This window comes from Artibeus jamaicensis, unplaced genomic scaffold, assembly GCF_021234435.1.
Source record: "Artibeus jamaicensis isolate MK-2021 breed Jamaican fruit bat unplaced genomic scaffold, CSHL_Jam_final contig_2259, whole genome shotgun sequence".
In the NCBI taxonomy this organism is placed as follows: domain Eukaryota; kingdom Metazoa; phylum Chordata; class Mammalia; order Chiroptera; family Phyllostomidae; genus Artibeus; species Artibeus jamaicensis.
In genome coordinates this window covers 4,837,251-4,850,176 of record NW_026521468.1, presented here as the reverse complement: position 1 = coordinate 4,850,176, position 12,926 = coordinate 4,837,251, and the positions used below count along the sequence as shown (strand labels likewise).

The following is a 12,926-nucleotide window of genomic DNA, read 5'->3' as shown; positions in this document are numbered from 1 at the left end:
AGGGTGCAGAGAGAGCCAGGGGCTCCTCTGAGTCTGGAAAGCCTGCTGCTGCCTTCCCTCTGCCTCTTCTGGTCCCTGCTCCTGCCTCCCAGGCTCCCCCTCTGACCCTCCTGTCTCTCCCCACTTTCCTGGAAGCTTGAGTTGAGACCTTGGCACCAGCAGGCCTCCAGATGTGCTTGGTGGCCCTGGAGAGCCACCTCACTCATCTTGGACGCCTCTGTCCCTGCCACAGCAGGCCCAGATTCCTTCCCACGGCACTGAACGTGCTCAGGCCACGCCTGAGTTCATGCGTGGCAGGGCTGTACTGCCGGAGAAGGGAAGGGAGGTGTTAACGCTTTGGACCTGGACAGGATTTCCACCCAAGGAGCTGATGGGGGTGGGGCACTGCTGTTTACAAAGGCGTGGCCCCAAGGGGCTGTCGTTCGGGTTCTCTCTTTGGTCACAACATTTATTTGGAAGTTTCTGATGACGTTTTACGTTTGTAGTAAGGTTGCATGACCTGGGGGAGGTTCAAATGTATACTGAGCTGGGGAGGCATTTCGTCTGAAGTTCTTTCAGCAGAGATCTCCCAAGTGGGACAAATGGCCACAAGTTGGCATTGCTGGGTCACCGTGGGGCAGGGAGTGTGGGGCGGTGGGGTGGGTCCCATCCGTGTTTGCTTGGCCAGTCTCTGCTCCCCTTCTCTGGGGAACATGGCATGGCAGGGGTCGGGGAAGGGAGCCCTCTGTCCAGGTTTTGTTCAGTACTGGAGAACAGAGGTCTGGACCTAATGCCAGAATTTTCCCTGATGGCCAGCTAGATACTTAGTGGGTTGAGCAGGGACAAAGTTTGGGTTATTCTTGAGGCTCTGACCTTGACAATGGCTCTCCCGCTCTGCACATGGGACACTGGGCTCAGCTAACAGCGGTGGAGAGGAATGAGGGCTGAGCAAAAGGTGTGTGAAGGCTGGGCTCCCGGCTCGTAAATAGCTTACTGGGGGGCCTTGGGAAGGTTCCTTAACCTGTGGCGTGGTTTCCACAGTGGCTAAGAGGAAGGAAGGATCATTTCTTTGAGGCCTTTCTAGAGTCTGTTAATGCTTAGGACCAATAACGTCAGCAGGAGCTATAAGACTTCATAAGAGTGGCCCATGGGTGTACTACCAGCCTGCAGCCCCATCCCTTCTAATGCAGTCCCAGCCCGTCCCGGATCAGACTCTTGGGGCAGGCTGAGGGCTCACAGGCTGGTGGAGGCCAGGGGCCAGTTCCCCACAGATGCTGTGGGGGCCCCTCTGTAGCCTGCGCTGCACCCTGGCTCCTGGGTCCCAGCCCCCAGCAAGGAGGTGAGGAGGGCGAGCTCCTGGGTCTGTTACAGGTCACGGCTGCCTTGAGCAAACGATGTCAGCCACCCACCAAGCCAGGCAAATCCCCTGAACACAAACAGCTGCCCAGCCTCCTAGGCAAACAGCTCAGCTGCCTCCTCTGGCTAGGAGGTCAGGCTGTTCCTACCAGCTCGGGGGCTGGCCCTTAGCAGCTTCCCTCCCACCAAAGGCCAAGGCGCGGGGCCCATTTCCTGCTGAGAGCCCACACAGGGCTCCTATCTCAACGGCTCTGGGCCCTCTGGGCGGTGACTTGCAGAGTGGTTTCCCCTGAAACAATGGGGGTGGAGGCCCAGGTTCCTAGCTAGACTGAGCCCCTGTGTGTGGGGAGGAAACCAAGGCCCAGAAAGAGGCAGGTCTCTTTCAAGGCCATGCCCCGTGCCACAGGACGGCCTGCTCACACGACTAGCAGCAAGCCTAGAAGACGCGCAGAAGCACAGGCTTCCCTCAGCCCCTCTTCCGGAGTTCCTGGTGTCTGCTGGCTCCAAGGTCATGGAACGAGGGGACAGACCAGTGTCCACTGCCACCCTCACCTGCTTCTGTACAGGGTCACCCTGTAGAGGGACTGAGACCCAGAGAGCTGACTTATACTCTCCCAGGAGGGGGACTTGTGACTAACGATTGAGATCTTTCTCAGGTTCTAAAAATTCCCAGGTGGGCCTCCGTTCTGGTTAGCAACATCCTCCTGGAAGAAGGGGTGAGGCAGGAGCGGAAAGGGAAGAGGAAGGACTTGTGGTTATTGGGGGACCTAAGGAGTTTCGGGTCTAAGGAAGAAACTGGAGGGTGTCAGGTCTCAGCTGAGAGCCCAGCTGGGAGAAGCGCATTAACCTCAAGTTGCCCCACTGCCCCAGAGTTGTCCACTCTGTGTGTCCAGGTGTCCATCCCTATTGCCTAGCCCCTCGGGTCCCTGTGTCCAGGAGAGTTAACCCTTATTGAGAAGCACAGGTGTCCCCGGGGACTCATATTAGCCAGAGTGTGGCAGAAGAAAATTGGGGTGGGGAGTCACTTCCAAGCTTCCTCTCCCAGCCCTGGCAGAGCCACCCCAGATTCCAACAGGCTGGGATGTGTCTCGACCCTCCCTCTCTACTCTGGGACACTTGGCTGCCTGGGGGAAGGGCTGAGTCCAACTTAGGCGGAGCCAGAAAGGCGCTTGGTACCAGGAGCCCCAGGGTCTCAAGCCAAAGGGCACGGGGAGGGATGGCTCTCAGAGCCTGCACGGGAGTCCCCAGCTACCTTGCGTAGTGTCCACCCACCTTGTGCGTGAGATCGTAGCTCGGACTGCAGGGCAGGGAGAGCTCGGGGACCTCGCCATCCTGGGTGGCAGCGGCGGCACCAGGCTTGCCTGTCATGTCTCTGGACGAGGTGAGCTGGGGCCAGTGGCGCCCAGGGACAGCGCAGCAACAGCTCCGCCTTAGCTCCACCCACTTCTTCCATCCCTCCACCGCCAGGGCCAGGACCCTGACAGGCTCCTCCCTGTGTCTTGCCACCCCAAAGACACCGGCGGGAACCGGCTCTCCTGCCAGGGCGCGTAGGACCGCAGGGTCAGCGCCCGTGGAGCAGGCGGGCCCCCTTAGCAACACTGACCCGGCTTCCTGCTCTGAGGGCATGGGCCAAATCCATCCTTAGGTTGAGTTCCCATAGATGGCGCTCCCTGGAGACCCCGCCGCTGCGGAAGGTCCGGCATCTTTAGGACTCGAGCTCCAGTGCCAGAGTTTCCGCTGTCGCTGCGCAGCGCGGCCAGCAGGCGGAGCCCAAACCCAGCCAGCTGGCGGTCAACAGGTGTAGGGGGGGGGGGGGTCCGGGTCCCGGAGAGGCTGCGAGGGCCCTGCCCAGCGCAGCACAGTGCAGCGCTGCGTTTGAGAGAAGGTGTACATTCTGAGGAAAGCGCCCAGGCAGTATCGCTGTTAATATAACGCAGCCCAGCCTGAGCGCATGTAAAAAAAATTTTATTTACTGACCAATATTCACCTTGCAGCCCAGGGCCCCCGACTGGCTGGTGCTCCAACTTTGACCCTGCAGTGCAGGTCCCCTCTCATTTCTCCCCAACCTGTCGGACTGCGTCCAGAATGTTCCACCATGGGACAGCCTTCGCCACACGACGCTACTGGTCTAGGCGCTCCTGAAGGCAGGGCTGGCCCTCGCACCTGGGACCCTCTACCTTTACTAGTTTAAGGCAACTAGTAAGCCTTAAACACTTGATACCAAATGAATTCTGACGCTGTGAATCCTTCTGAATAGTCTCTGGGAGACCCCAGGAACCCTGCAGCCCCTGGTGACGGAGGTTGCAGCATGTCCTGGGTTGCCCCCAGCAGAGGTCAGGGACTCTGCGGCCTGGGCCAACCCTTCAGTTATGTCTGGCCCAACATTCTATACAAGCCGTTTCAGCTTAACAAGGCCAGGACACAGCGCAGGGTGGGCGTAGTATAAAGGAACTGTTTGAGGGATGTAAAGAGGGGAGGAGCACCTGTACCTCTGCTTAGGTGTTGGGGTGAAGGACAAGAGGTAGGCGTGGCTTATGGGTGATGGTAGGTCACCTGTGTCCAGCCCTGGGATTTTTGGCATCAGCTGGAGTTACTCTGCAGAGGCGGGCCTGCCAGAACCCCATCAGGGTGTGGGGTGGGACTCCGACAAGGAGGAGCTGTGAATGGGAGAGGAGAAGCAGCATAGACAATGGATTTGGATTTTACTCAAAAGCCAGTAGTGAGCTAGGGAGGTATTGGGTGGGGTGTGAGCAGAGAGTGCCTTTCGGAGGATGAATTTTGCAGCGGTATTTGGGCAAGACTGGAGAGTGTGGGGAATGCCGAGCCAAGAAGTAGCAAGGAGGACCCGAACCGGGCTGGCCGGAAAGACTACTGCATGGACCCCGTTGATGTCAGCACCCCAATAAACCCGCCTCCAGGACCTGCCAGCCAGCTTGATGGAGCTGGGAATGGAGGAGCTGGGGAAGACCTTGATTTGGGAGGTGTCCACAGAGGATCTGGGCAGGTGCCACTCCCGGAAGCCACAGGCTTGGTGGTTTCTGGGCTGAGGGTTGCTCCAGAGGCCCTGGGGTCTGGCTCGGGGGTCCCCTAGTAGTGACCCCATTCACCCTGTGTCCTTTAAAGCAGAAGTCCCAGGCCTCTGTTTTTCTCCTGCTGCCCGGGCTGCTCTCAGCCTTGTGAGCCGTGCCCACAGGTGTGTCAGAGATCCTAGTGCCTCAGTGACCCTCCCGCAGGAATTCAGGCTACAGCCAGCGCCAGCCACGGGCCAGCCACGGGCCACTTGCGAATCAGCAGTCCTTGAAATCTCCGTGTGAATGACAGATGGATAAGCACGTGTCTTGGTGCCTGGCTCTCCGGGGACCCCCAGACCACTGATATTTGAAGGAGACCCCAGCGTCCCCAGCCCCCTTGCTCAGCATGCCACAAGAGTCTTTCGCTGTGGTGCAAAGAGCTGGCTGCTCTGAGCAAGGGTTGGAAAGAGACCTTTCTCTGGGAAGGAAAAGAATGGGGGGCCCTCAGAGACAGACATTTCCTTAGCAATGGCTACAAACCTCTTTGCAGATAAGCAGCTGTGTGGAGTGGGCCCAGGACCCACCACGTATCCTTGGCGTGGCTCCTACCATGAGCTGCTCTTGCTACACTCAGACACCAGCAAATGGGGTCCCCTGGGTCTGTGCCACAGCTGAGGAGCAGGGTACGTGTCTGTTTGTGCTCCCGGGCCATTCACTGGACCCAGGTGTCCCCAGGCTCGGGCCTAGGTCATACCCTCAGCCTCTCCCCCGTGTAAGCTGCCCATGGGTTTGTCCTGAGTGAATCAAAGCTTCCCGGAGCTGACCGGTGTCAAGGAGACAGTGAGGCTCTAGAAGGTCCAGCCGAGGGGAGAGGGAGAGCCCGGCCTGCCCCATCTCAGGCTGTTCATTTCCAGCTCTGAGTTTAACCACGCTCATTCTTCCTCCCCACAGGTGGGCGGGGGCCTCACTTTCCCTACCAGGCTAGTGGCAAAATGTGGAGGTCCCCCTCCCCCCACTCCCCAAGCGTGATGGGCATGCAGTGGGCCAGGTGACTTGAGTGTGACTGTGAGGGGGCAGCCTGGGCAGGGGCCCGTGGTGGGGGACACCAGGCACCAGACATGCTGGCTCACTTCCCGGGAGGCCTTGGGGCTATAAGGGAAGCCTCCCCCCCCCCCTCCCCCCCCCCCCCGCCCCCGGACGCAGCCGGCACTCTGGAGCCCAGCGGGCTCCCAGCAGCAGGAGAGCCCAGGCACTGGTGGACTCCAGGCTCCACACCCTGGCTGGGCTCTCATTTCTGTTTTGCTTTGAAGCCCTGTCCATTGCGGGCCCTTGACTTCCTGTCTGTGACCCACTGGGCAAGCTCCGGGTCTGGGGTTCCCCTTCTCTTATTCTGCAAACATGACCCTACTGTGTGTGTCCCAGCCCCAAGTGTGGCCTCACGGGCCTGTGTTCTGCTCAGTCCCAGAAGCTGGCCTCTCAAACACCAAGGCTGCCCAAGAAATGACATTCGTTCTTCCCCAGGATTCTGGAGACCCCAAAGAAGGGCCCCGCAGCTCCTGAGACCAGTCCGGGAGGAGAGCCAGACCCTCTCCAGGGGACTGCTGGGGCAGAGTTACCCAGAGCAGCTGGCAGTAGTGGGGAAAGACTATCCTTCTGAATAGTCTCTGGGAGACCCCAGGAACCCTGCAGCCCCTGGTGACGGAGGTTGCAGCATGTCCTGGGTTGCCCCCAGCAGAGGTCAGGGACTCTGTGGCCTGGGCCAACCCCCAAACTCACGGGCTGAGGGAGGCCTTCTTGGACCACAGGTGGCTGTGGGTTGGGAACACTTCCCTAATCTGAGCTGTCCCCTCACCCCCGTTCTGGGTCCAGAGAGAAACCGAGAGCTGAAAATGAAACTTTCACCTTCGGCCAACCAGCACCCTAGGACCATAATGCTACGATTGCATCATTTTAAAAATGTGAAGCCTTGCTCTTGCCTCCCCAGGTTCCTATTGTCCTGGAAGGTGGACCGGAACAATCCGAGCCAACGCACTCCCTTGCTTTCCAGCTTCTGGGGTGTATAGCCAGTGGGGAGCCCCGCAGGACCTGGGGGAGCAAGACGAGGGCAGTGTGGGGGCGGGGTAGTAGGCGTGGCTGTCTTTCTTGTTCCTCTACAACTACAGTCACTGCTCCTGCCTGCCGGCCCGCTCCACACCGCCGCCCTCTCTGCCCCGGTCTGTGACAGCTGTCTCCTTGCATTTCTTTTAGGCCGAGGTGGGGTGGAAGCCTTAGCTGCTGCCCAACACGGCGCCATCCCTCCTGGCTTTCCAACACCTGGTGCACATTGTGGTAAACAGGCTTTTTGTGAAGCCCCCTTAAGTGATCCAGTGTGAGGCTGTTTCCTGCTGGGATGCTGGCAGAGGCCACCCAGGGCCCGGAGGCTGGGAGCACTTACTGTGAATCCGATGCCCACGGTGGCCGAGAAGGAGCCGGGGATGAACTTGCCCTGGTCGAACTGAACCAGCAGAGATGTCTTCCCCACACCACTGTCGCCCACCAGGATGGTCTGGAAGGGGCAACAGAGAAGCGTGAGGGCCTGTGTGTGAACCAGGCCTCCGTGGGGTTGTTGTGACTGGGACCGTGGGGTCCTTGCACGCACACACAGACGCACACACAAACACAGGGACACACTCATACGCACACAGAGGGCACCCCCACACACGCCACACTCCTCGTTGCCCACTGAAGTCACTAAAGAAGGCTGAGAGCACAGAGGAAGTCCCGCTTCTCCCCACGTGAACAAACATCTGAGGGGGCCATAAGCATGTGCCTCCCAGACTTCCAAGCACAGGGCCCTGGTGGACGGGGCCCTGAGCTGCACTCTGCAGTCCACTGTGGGCATGTTCGCGATGAGGCCACGCCTCTCATGGGCGGGGACTTAGAGGTACACCTGGTGTCTGTGGGACACAGGACTCCCCTAAGGGCTGATTTTGGCTGGAGGACCTCCTCAGGGCTTTATAGAACCTTCCAGAGACTGCATGGTGGTCTCGGACACCCACACGCAACCTCCCTGGCCTCTCTCTTCACTTGGGGTCAGACCTGCATCGAGGTCTCCCTGTCTCTCCTGGTTTCTGCCCTGTGTTTCCCCAACAAAAGCCCTGCACATTTAGTTCCCTTTTGACATCTGCTTCGTGGGAGACCTGGCCCAGCGCCACACATGTCCTGTATGGGAAAGTCTAAAAAAATACTCTGTAGAATAAAGAAAGCCCGGACATCTGGCTGTGTGCCTTGGGGACTGTTTGCCCTTGGCCCTGGAACGAGGCGGTGGAGAGAACAACGCTTCAAAGAGAGCAGAGTTTGGAGAAGGAACGGAAGGCCACACTGTCCTTCAAGGGGTGAGGACAATGAGCGTGGCAGTTCAGGTGCTGTCTGTGAAAGGGACTCAGACGCAGCCGGGGAGAATATGCAGGGTGGGCAACGGCAGGTTTACAGCTGTTTGTGGGGAACAAAACAATAATTAATAAACAGTGATACGAGGATGAGCTCCATGTTTCGAGGACTCACGACAGTAAACCTGCTTTTGCCTCGCCCTGTGCACGCACCCACGGGCTGGTGCCCAGCCGTGTCTGCCGAGTAAACGAACGGATGGACAGAGGAGCGGCTAAGTGCCCGAGTTTCAGAGTGGACAGAGGACACTTTTCAAAGGCAAGCCTGCAAGGCTGTTGGAAAGGCTGAGAAGATGCCGATTCCGGTGGATTTGCAAAACCATAAAGACATGAAAGTACAAGAACAGGAAAGCCTGAAGACGTTCAGGCCCCCCGTGGGTCAGGTCCCCCCCCCCCCCCCCCGTAGGTAGGTCTCTGATGGTGCCATCAGGTGCTGGCTGGGCAGATGGGAGGCTGCTCGTGGTGTTGATTTTGTGCGTTCCCCACACCCATTTCCCAGACCAAATTCCATGCAGCTCTCAGTTCCTCTCCGATAAAAGGGCTCCATTGGTTTGTTATGTGCAGTGGCCTTAACAATTTACATCCCAAATCCAACTTCCTCAGGCTTGAAGAAGAGAGAATATTCCAGAATGTGTGGCACCTGTCTGTCCATGTCCACCCTCTTTGTTCATACACTGAAGGATATAAAAGAGTCTCCTTCTTCCCCTTTTATCCTTTTCCTTCCAGGGTGAAGCGTTCTCATCACTTTCTTCTCTCCTTCCCTGAAAACGGTGCCATCGTATCTCCTTGGGACCTTTTCTGGTTCCGTGGGAACATGGTCCAGGGTGACTGGGTTCAGCATTTCAGACCCAGCTGCATCCTGCTTTGTGCCACAGGCCGGGTGATGCTCTCAAATAGGCCTTTCTAGAAATGCAGCCCCGTGGAGACGATCGTACCAGGAATCGGTGGGTGACTCTGAGAATTTCCCTCTGGGTCCCAGGGGAGAGCTCGGAGCTGATCTGTTTACAAGCACGATTTCCCTGTGAACCCAGGACATCCCTTAGACCTGGGCCCCCTGACCCCTGCCCCATTTATGCCAATGAAACAAGTGGTCCGTAGGGCCAAAGGCCGTATCCCTGCCAGAGACGGTGCTCTGGCCCGAGCTCCGCATTAGCAGTGCTGACTTTGAGGGGTGGCCAAGGAGGCGCTCTGCAGGGGTGTGGATGACTTAGAGCTGAGGCCTGGGTGCCCACATCGTTCCCCTGAGGACCCTCAGGGTGTGCAGGAGGGGGAAGAGCCAGGAGCAGCTGTAGGCAGGGGGCGCTGAGGACCGGGCGTGGCTGTTACCAGGCTGCCACGTTTCAGTGCAGACTTTCTGAGATTCCTGCATTCAAACTGGGCTTCCAGATTAGTAGGAAGGCACACATGTCAAGGTAGAAGTACAGGATACACCTGATTTGATAGTTTTTAAGTTCGTTTTATTTAGAACATTAAGATATGGAGACATTTAGCTTACAGGCCTTCATCGGTGTCCTGGTCGTGGCGCCCCGAGGTGAGGGATGGGCCTGCCAGAGTGTCTCCACTCAGTGGCTGCTGGGATTTTCCACATTCATTTACTGTTCCACTTACTCATGCATTCATCAGTTGCTTCTTGTATGTGCCCTGACTGGGGATCGAACCTGCAACCTTGGTGCATCGGGGTGATGCTCTAATCAGCTGAGCTACCTGGCCAGGACTTGGTTCTTTCTTCTTTTAAACCATCTTGTCTATGTCTGTGTTTGTGCTTCATCCATTTCCAAAAGGAATTAGAGGTGGTTTTAAACAAAACTCACATATACGAGAGAGCAGTTATAGATACTGCCTGAGGAAATCTTTCTCCCAAGCGTGAGGCTGGGTCTACATTTGGGTCTAGATGTCCCGGGAGCTGAGACGAGATGGGAAACCAGATCAGTGGGTGCTTCCTCCTGGTACGCGAGGCCAAGGAGCCTCCGTCCTGTGGGTTCCTGTACGAGGGGTCTTGAGTGACAGAACCGGCAATGGGGACTTTGCAGCAGGTGCAAAGCTTGTCCCGTAGCTTTTGCATTGGCACGTTGTTAGAAGCAGGGGCCTGGCACCAAGTCACACTGTGGCGGAGGCCTCTTCCTGGGGACTGGGCCGATGCTCTCTCTAAGCACCTTGCTTTCCTGGGACTGCAGGATCCAGAGGGAACATTCGCCGGAAAATCTAAACAAATGGGGTGGTTACCACGGTGCCCACGGGGGCTCTGAGTGACCCTCTTCACAGAACAGGAAACGCAGGCGCCGTCAAAAAAAAGATTGATACATCGGACTGTGTGGAAATAAAAACGTCTGGTTGACAGAAGATGCCAGAAACAAAACCAAATGGAAAAGCGTAGCAGGAAATACATGCAAGACATATGACAAAGGATGAATATAGCCAGTCACGTAAAGAGCTCACAAAAGCAAATCCCAGTAGAAAAATGAACAAAGGCTATGAGTTTGAGTACCGTGTGTGTGTGTGTGTGTGTGTGTGTTTGATTTCGTGTCACGGTGGCCAGGCTTTTGTGCCCAGTTACTCAGCCGAACACGAGTCTAGGTGTTGCTGTGCAGGCGACACACACCTGTCCTACAGATGTGGTCACCAGCTGTAGTTAGTTGTCTTGCCTAAGTCTTCAGTCCTCTGGGTGGGCCTCATCCAATTCACTGAAAGACCTTCGCAGCAACACTGAAGTTTCCCGGAGGAAGGAGGGATTCTGCCTCTCGCCTGCAGCATCGGTGCCTGCCCTGCAGAGGGTGGACCTGGCAGCCTCTGGGGTCCAGTCAGCCAGTTCCTTAAACCTCATCCATGTATTGGTCTGTCTGTCTATCGCTCTGTCTCCCACCGGTTCTGTTTCTCTGACTGCTACAATGTAACATTTAATGGTTTGGTAAGGGTTTGAAAATGCTCAGTATTGGCTGACACTGGGAGGCAGGCACCCACATGCACCCTGGTGGGAGGATGCACAGGGCAGCCTTTCTGGAGAGCAACTGACAATATCCATCCAAGTTACAAGTGCAAATGCCTTGGACACGGCCATTCCATGGCTTTACTTGCGAAAGTGCACTAAGACACGTGTCCAAGGGTGCTCATCATCCTGTTGATGGGAGCCAGGGGTTTGGCAGTTGGGACTGGTTAACAGCTCCAGAGTGTCGGCACAAAGTGATCTGGGAAACCCATGAAAGGGCGGGCGAGGTATGTGCCGTCTGGGGAAACTGTATCGTTATGAGCCCGGAGGGGCAGTGAGGCGTGCCTCTGAGTCCTGTGCCCTCCCTTGGGGTGAACCTGCTGGTTAAGTGACTGCTCACACTTTTCCCAGGGAGCCTGCGGAGGCTGACTGGCACCTCTGAGGTTCCAGGGGTGGTGAGGCGGGGAATGGAGAGGGACGTTAATTGTACATTTTCTCTCCCTATTTTTTAAACCACTGCTTGCCTCATCTTTTTTTTTTTTTACAAAAAGTGTTTGGGGAAGCAGAGTTTGCCACCCCAAAATATGCTTTTGGGGACATTGATTACTTTATCAATGGAAGCAGGTTATTTTTAAGAAGCAAAAGACCTTGACTCTTTCCCCTAACTGCCTAGAAGACTTTAAATAGAAGTCCTGCTCCAGGCAGGGAGCTGTTATCATGGGTAACTACGGGCTAGTACGCACTAGGTTGCTAGACAGGCAGGAACCCAGCAAGGCCCGTCTGGCCAAAGTCCACCCTACACCTCGTGGTTAAGGACGGCCCAGCAAACATTTGTTTACCAAATGTTTGCATTTCCCTCTCCATGTGAATTACCTGCCTGACCTTGGAGCCTGCCCAGCCCCTGTGTCCTCAGCTCCAGATGGCACCTGAGCCTTAGCTGACCCCTCTGTCCAGACGGTCTCATGTTCTTACGGAATCCCCAAGGGCACTTCTGTAAGAAATTCGGTTCTTTTCTCCTGCTAAGCTGTCTCACGTTAATTTAGTTATTAGTCCAGCCAGAAGAACTTAAAAGGGTAGGAGGAAAGTTAGTTTTTCTCCCCCACAGCGTTAACTCAGAGTACTTCACCGAGGGTCTTATTGGCCACATTCTCTTTTTATACTTTCCTGTATGAAGAAGCCCGAGTAAATGTAATAGACCAGTTGTGAAGTAAATTTACTCATAAGTGACCCTTTATTTTACCTGAAATAAATTGTTTTTCTACAGAAAAGAGTAGCCCTGGCTGGTGTGGCACAGTGGATTGAGTGCCAGCCTGTGAACTAAAGGGTTGCTGGTTTGATTCCCAGTCAGGGTACATAGCTGGGCTGTGGGCCAGGTCCCAGTAGGGGGCGCATGAGAGGCAACCACACATTGATGTTTCTCTCCCTCTTTCTCCCTCTCTAAAAATAAATAAATAAAACCTGTAAAAAAAGAATAAAAGATTAGTAACGAACACACAGGCATGTATCTAATGGAGGTCATCTCTGTGTGGCGGGATTAGGGGCGGTTTGAAATGCGTTCTTCGAGTTCTCTGTGTTTCCTTATTCTCCTATGACACAGCTCTCTGTGCAGTCGGGGGACACCTGCGTGTTGTTGGGTGGGGGGGCAGGCTGTGTGAAGAGGGAGGCCCCTGCTCGGCCTAACTGTTGCTGGACAAACACTTTCATTTTTCTAAATACATCGAGCCCACTAATTGCTGCTTTTAGAAAGATCAAACTCCCCGGGCAGACAGAGCCTGGATTGCAGCTATTCCGATTTGCCCGTTTCGGCAAGGGCCCCGCAGCTTAGATTCCTGAGGGGCAGGTGGCGCCAACGGCAGACCCTCTGCTCTGAGAGCCGAGGAGCCCTTTCACCTTCTCACCCTTGCGGGGGGGCTAACCACTCTTTGGAGACCCGTGTTTGCCTCACAAACAAGCTTTGCCTCTGCCTGGATTCCCGCACAGGAGCCGGGCTGAGAATGGTTCCCCATTCCGGAGACTGCAGACCGAAGTGGGTTCCACCGGGAAATGACAAAGGCTGGTGTTATCAGTTACTGACGTCATAAAATCAGTTTCCAGTTCTGACAACACATTGTCTCACTTTTGGGGAACCTGTTTTAAGAACAGCTGCGGAGTGGGCACGCCGATAAAAACCAGCTCAAGGGTGCCCCATCTTATTAACTCTTTGAGGGCAGGCTCCTTCTTCACTGCCAGCCC

General features: G+C 56.0%; 1 protein-coding gene across 3 annotated transcripts in view; it reads right to left on the bottom strand.

Moving 5' to 3' along the window:
• RAB37 (RAB37, member RAS oncogene family) overlaps positions 1-12,926 on the bottom strand; it is a 51,497-nt gene that overhangs the window by 6,462 nt on the left and 32,109 nt on the right. Inside the window, exon 2 of one of the 3 annotated variants that reach the window (XM_053661095.1) lies at positions 6,781-6,891. In XM_053661095.1, coding sequence (XP_053517070.1) covers positions 6,781-6,891 — 111 coding nt within the window. Of the gene's footprint in view, positions 1-2,607; positions 3,033-6,780; positions 6,892-12,926 lie in introns of those variants that run through there. The other 2 variants (XM_037167276.2, XM_037167275.2) reach the window with 2 other exon arrangements.